The 6,566-nt window shown below is 44.4% G+C and overlaps 1 protein-coding gene across 1 annotated transcript in view; it reads left to right on the top strand.

Annotated features, from left to right (window-relative positions):
* The window catches only part of Kcmf1 (potassium channel modulatory factor 1), a 30,351-nt gene that overhangs the window by 16,663 nt on the left and 7,122 nt on the right, over positions 1–6,566 (top strand). The window contains exons 3-5 of the mRNA XM_023702950.1: positions 829–930; positions 4,246–4,420; positions 6,473–6,560. Of these exons, the coding sequence (XP_023558718.1) occupies positions 829–930; positions 4,246–4,420; positions 6,473–6,560 (365 nt within the window). The remainder of the gene's footprint in view (positions 1–828; positions 931–4,245; positions 4,421–6,472; positions 6,561–6,566) is intronic.

Below are 6,566 nucleotides of genomic sequence, written 5' to 3'. Positions count from 1 at the left end.
TTGTTCTTCCTTCAAGGCTTGACCACTGCTAGACCGCCGTGGGGGTTCTAGACAGCTGAGGGCCTTAGTCTTTCCCATCTCCTGCCACCTGCTTCCCCAGTTCTGTTGAACTTTTGTCCCCAAGTTTGCCTTTCCAAACCATCAAGCACCCTCTGAACTCTGCCTGATATAGACTGTTTTATTCTTTTTCCGTGTGTCTCTTGCCATAAAGCCTCCAGGGAAGTTGATCTTGTGCTCCTTCTGTGTAAGCTGGGCACTGCCTCTTCCTCTAGGAAATACGCTTCTAACATGAGCTCCACCCTGTTTTCTTCTGGGAGCCCGTCAAGAACGTAGAGAGCAACTGTGTGTTGTCATGGACCGCCGCACTGCCCGGCTCCTTCCACGCAGTGGATGGCCCTGCTCGCACAGCTGTGCTGCTGTCAGACCTCGGCTGTCAGGGCGGCCGACGTTGGATAAGCGTGCTCAAGGCCTCAGTCCGTCTTTACCATACAAGACTGGGCTCCGACGTATGTGTGCGCCAAAGAGTATTTTTAAACTTTTTGTGGGAACTTTTTGTTCTCATTGTCACTGTCAGACCATGCAGATAAGAACTGGGCAGGCAGTGCTAAGGCTTCCCCACGGGTGGCGGTTGGAGGCTGTGTGTCTGGTGTGGGAGCGGTGGAGACGGCCTCGGTTAGGAGAGGCAGCCCAGTGTGCAGCCCTCACGAATGCGGGGCTGTGGTATTGCCTTTGTGGAACTTGTGAATAGCAAAACTTACAGCAAAGTAGTGGTCCAGAAAGATGTCTGATCAGTGTCCATTGATTAAACTTGCTTTCTTTCATTTTCAGATTTGTCCAATATGTGCAGCGTTACCTGGAGGCGATCCTAATCATGTCACGGATGACTTTGCAGCTCATCTTACACTTGAACACAGAGCCCCTAGAGATTTAATATCCTTTTAAGAGCCAATAAGAGAAAGAATTGTTTGTGCCATTTGCCATTTTGGTTATTCTTAAGGACGGTGTCCCTAGAAAGCAATTAATCTCCAAATTATTTTTATTTATTTTAAAATCCTTTTCCTAAAACTGACTCAGAGCAGAGAGATATTTCTTATTTCTCTTTTTATGCACTGAACTATTTGAACTGTGTGCTAAGTGAAACTTGACTGGCCTGTCATCTTTAGTTCATTACTTTAGTTATCAGAATTTTAAAGGCAGTTTGACCATGTTGGAAATGCTTCAGAAAGGTGATTTCATCCAAAAGAAGAAAATCTTAATCCAAATTAAGACTGAATTAGTGTAACGTAAAGAGGCTTTTGTGCTTCTACTCTATGCTCCTCTGGGGCCTTACCCTGTCGTGGGTGTGGGGTAATGGGATGGCAAGCAGCGAAATCCTTTCCCTGTGGGGTCTCCTCCAGAGAAGGCTGCTTCCCAGGCTCTGAGTAGGGTGGTGTAACTCCTGCTAGGTTCTGCAAGCCCTCTCCCGCCTTTCAGGAGACTTCTCTCTGTGTTCCCTAAGACGACTGGCTTACCAGAGCAGTTACCTTTGTGCACACGTTGCTTCTGCTTTCTGGTTATGAATTACTTTTGCTAAAACTGTCACCTATTAGGTTTCTGTTCTTATACCAAGGTTTCAGCGTTCATTGCATTTTGAAGCCATTCAAGGGCTAATCAGAACTTTCTCTCTCTGCCAGACTTTGTTCTCATACCTTTGATTGCCTTCTGGTAATCATAGCCTAACCTTTGACTTGTTGGGCAGCAAACTAGGGATTTTCTTGTTTTAGAGCTCCCATCCCTCATTCAAAAATTCTGATTTTTTTCTTGCAAATGAGATTTCTTTTTTTTTTTTCTCTCTCTCTTTTCTCGTGTTTTAAGATGTAGTAGGGAGATAAATGGGAAGGTGAGGAGCTGGAGCCGCCCATGAGAAACCCAAGTGGGAGTGGTAGTCAGTGAGTAGGAGGAAGCCAGCAAGAGCTTCACTCCCCGTCTGCAGGGGGCATGACAAGAGCATGAAAAAGTGTAATGAAGAACTCCCAAATGAGCCAGAAATATGGAAGCCTTTGCTGGCATTTTGTGTTTTTTAAATTCTTTACAAATACCCCAAAGGGTTATGCTTGATCCATATTCCGTTCTGTCTTCACAAAGAAGAACTAAGCAAATTTTAAATTGACACCTAAAATTTGTCAGCAAATACTGAGGCCTCTAATAATGCCAGTGTCCATTCACCAGAATATCCCAGTTTGTCTGTGTCTATTTTTATAAGTATTTTAAAGATATTGCAAGGAAAAAGATTAAACTATGCAAAATTTAAAAATAAGAAAAGACATGTTTTTGTTACCATTAAGTTCTGAGGGGAGGGGGGGCTGGAGAGATGGCTCAGTGGTCTAAAGCACCTACTTGGAACAAGCTTGGCAAAGCACAGCACAGGGACCGCGGTTCGATCCCCCAGCACACATGCCAGCCGGCTGCGCCCCCTGGTGGGCTGAGCTGGCCACACACACACACACACACACACACACACTCTAAATAAATGTTAAAAAAAAAAAGTTCTGAGGGGAGGGATGTTGCTGTGATGGTTATCCTGAAAACATAGGCATTTTTTTCAGGTGCATCAGTACAAATCGTACGTAGGAAGTCTCTGTGGGAGCTCAGGAAGTAGCTTCAGTGAGCTCTAGTGTGTACTGGACTTGTTTTTCCTGTCTCAATGGCAGCCACCCTAAGGGGCGCTCCACACCCATCTGTTCTGTTTTTTGGCGGTACTGGGGATTGAACTCAGGACCTTGCACTTACCAGGCAAGTGCTTATTCTACTGAGCTGTGTCCCTGGCTCCCATCTGCATCTTAAAAACAAAGCACAGCAGTCACAACCTCACTTTCTCTAGACCCCAGACCATTATTACAGGTAGAACCATGAAGCCATGTACCTGACAGTGGTCCCTGGTGGCCTGCGAAGCTCCTTGCCCTGTGTCCCTGAAAGACCAAAACCATCAGCTAAAAAACTGGGACACCAGCAAAATTGTTCATCTGCGTAAAGTTGCTCTGTTTGCCACTTTGAAAGAAAATTTTCTTCTGCAATGTCTGATTGCCTGTCCCACCATGGGTCTATATGAGTTGTGAGTGGGGTTTTTTTTGTTTCTTTTTTTTTTTAAATTTAATTTAATTTTATTTTATTTTTTGGTGGAACTGGAGATTGAACTCAGGTCCTTGCGCTTGCCAGGGAAGCGCTTATTCTACTGAGCCATCTCCCCAGCCCCTTGTTCTTTTTTTTACAGTATTGGGGATTGAACCTAGGGCCTGCTCCATTGCTAGGCAAATGTTCTATCACTGAACTGCAGTTCCAGCCCTTATTATTTGTAGAGCAGATCTCTGTAAGTTGTCCAAGTTGACCTTGAACTTGGAATCTTTTTGCCTTAGCCTTCTCAATAGCTGGGCTAACCTGTGTCTGCCACTGCACTGGGCCTGTCTTCATGGGATTTTTTTGTTGTTGTTGTTTGGTGTTTGCTTTAGGTTGGTTGGTTTTCATTTTATTTCATTTATTTTTGAGCCAAGGTCTTGGCGTACTGCCCAAGTTGGCCTTGTAGTCGTTACGCAGTGCAGGTCATCCTCCACCTCATATTCCTGGCTGTTCTTCTGAGCAGCTGGGGTCCCCACCACCACACCTGGCTGGTCTTTGGGATGGCTGGTGGCTGTTTCTATTCAGCCCTTCTGTTTGGCTCAGCTGTGTGAGCTAGATGAGGGTGCTGGTGTCCAACTTCGTGATAAATGCTGTCTTAGATTAATACAGTTCTCGCCAGGTAGAAAAATGGGTATTTACTACATGGACTACATGCACATATATGGGATTCAGTACTGCAATTAAAATATCAACTATTTCCTTCCAGATGTCTGACCAGGCATCTGTCCGTGTTACTCCTCTGGAGCCAGGGAAGAAATTTTTCTTTTCCCAGAGAAATTTTCTTGTTTTTATTTTTGTGTTTTGCAGTTCTGAGATTTGAATGATGACCTCATGCATCCCAGGACCCTACTGCACTTAAGCTCCCAAAGGGACTTTTTTAACCTTATACACACACACACATTTCACACATACAATTTTGCTTTATATTTTTTAGGATTAATAGGCTTCAGAGAGTTAAGATATTTATATTCCCAATTGAATGTGCTATTTTAAAATGCTGACAATTTAGGAACTTTGTGTTTATCTAGTGAGGGCTCACTGATGTTTTCCTTTCTATGAAATATTTGATGCTATCCTTAACCTTTGAGTTATGATGAATCGAGTGGTGTTCGACATGTACGTAGAATGTTTCACCCTGGCCGGGGACTAGGAGGTCCTCGCGCCCGTAGATCAAACATGCACTTTACTAGCAGTTCTACTGGTGGACTTTCTTCTTCTCAGAGTTCATATTCTCCAAGCAATAGGGAAGCCATGGATCCTATAGCTGGTAAGTTAGTTTCACCTTCATAAAGGAATAGGGGGAAAGGGAGTGCCTTTTTAAATACTTTTGGGGTTTGTGGTTTTAGTCTTACTCCTGATCACCTGCCTGCCTATTCTCTTCACAGAAGGCCCTTTTTTGGTGTTGAAGATAGGTTCTTGATATTTTGTCCAGACTGGCTTTATAGTTGTTGTATAACCCTCTTTGGGATCCTCCTGCCTCAGCTTCCCAGTGGTGGGATTATGGAAATATACCACTCAACCCAGCTAAAAGTTCCAAATATTTTACAAATGGGGTTTTTTTGTTTGTCGTTTTTTGTGGTGTTTGGTATTGAACCCGGGCCTCAACCACTAGGCAAGTGCTCTACCATTGAACTGCACCCCTAACCCCAAGTGTAAAATATAAAAGTAGACAGTGTAACACAGTTCACATTGGTCTGTATGCACTGAGTCATTAGGGGCATGAGATACCTTGGGAAGGTTTCATGTTGTGTTGTAGCCTCCAGTCACAGCTCAGACTCAAGTATATGAATAGAGGGGCCGGGGAGATGGCTCAGTGGAATAAGCATTTCCCTGGCAAGCGCAAAGGCCTGAGTTCAATCCCAGGTTCCGCAAAAAAAAAAAAAAAAAACCTATATGAATAGAAAAGGTAACTGGCAAAACTAAATAACTAAGAGCTCATGGAAGAATGCAAGAATTTCTGTTCTTGTCTTGCTTTGATGGCTGTATTGTAGAACTACTGGAGAACATGTTTTAATAGCTTGAGCCTGTATGTTCTGGCCAGGGCGAGTCAGATGTGGACCTGTGAAGACGGCAGCTGCGCTCCAGTGTATACAGTGTGGGGATCCGAGGGAGCAGCCGCGCTGGGGCGTGTGTGTCCTTGCGGGTGTGCCTGGTGCGAGACACACCTCACCGCACCCTTAAATCCGACTGATCTGCTGAGGTGCTAGGCACTTGGAACAGTTTTCCTCAGAATGCTCTTTAAATGTGAATACACAGTGTAAAATTTTAATTCTAACAGGACCCCAGTAAACTGAGTTTTGGAAAATGCTTTTTAAATATTTCTATATTCAAAGGGACTACTTACCTGCTCTTTTTAGTAATAAATGTGAAAGATAAATTTCTAGGAACCAAAGTCAAAATTTAGAATTTCTCCATTTCTCTTTTTTGTGTGAGTAAAAATGAGTACATTTTTAGTGATTGACAGAATGGTGTGAAGATAGCTGGATAAAGCATCAGAGAGCCAGAAAGCAAGGTGATCCTGTTCAGGAGTCTTACTGGAAAGCAGCACCCTGTGCTGACCCAAGGGCAGGCCAGGAAATAGCCCGTCCCATCACCCAGACAGACCCTCCAGGACCTCCTGAGGGTGTTGTACACCAGGCAGATGCTGTGCCCCGAGCCACACCCTTAGCCCTCCATGTGCTCCTGATGCATGATGGGAGCCGGGCCACTGTACAGCCTGCACACTTGGGCCCCTGGCTCTCGGGAGCATGTTGGGAGAGAGACTTGCTCTGCTGTAGCTTAACACTTCATTGCTTCAGTCCTTTAATAAGAGTTGAGTAACTGCTGTGCTCCGGGACTAGGAAAACAGTAGCCTTGTTTGCTCCTTCTATAGAAGTCAGATGGAAAGAGCTTACAGGTAGGCCTATTGGTGGCCCACCATAAGTTTTCTTGTTTGATTTTTGAGCCAGATTCTTGCTATGTAATTCATTCAGGTTGGCCTTGAACTCAGGGCACAGTGCTAGGATTTAGGTGTACATCACCATGCCCAGCTATTCCAAGTTTTAAGAGGAAGTATAAATAAATTAGTACTTAATGCAGATAATTTTACAAACATTCTTAAGTTTTGTTGAACACAGAAATATTGAGGTTTCTGCATTCCCTGTACAGTGACTCCTGCCCCCAAGAGATAGGCTAGACGGTATGAGGTCCTAGCAGAGCTGCGTGTGTGTCACTAGGTGTCCCTCCCTGCTCACAGTGCTTTGGATGTTCACCCAGTACTGTAGCTTTTTGTTTTCCTCGACGTCAAATAAGACACTGATCATCTCGTTTCCTTTGACAGAGCTTCTATCTCAGTTATCAGGAGTGAGACGTTCTGCAGGAGGACAGCTTAATTCTTCTGGCCCTTCTGCCTCTCAGTTACAACAACTGCAGAT

The sequence above is a fragment of the Octodon degus genome, unplaced genomic scaffold (assembly GCF_000260255.1).
Source record: "Octodon degus isolate 3935 unplaced genomic scaffold, OctDeg1.0 scaffold00162, whole genome shotgun sequence".
Lineage (NCBI taxonomy): Eukaryota > Metazoa > Chordata > Mammalia > Rodentia > Octodontidae > Octodon > Octodon degus.
Note: the sequence above shows the minus strand (reverse complement) of the source record. Positions and strands in the feature narration are given on the sequence as shown.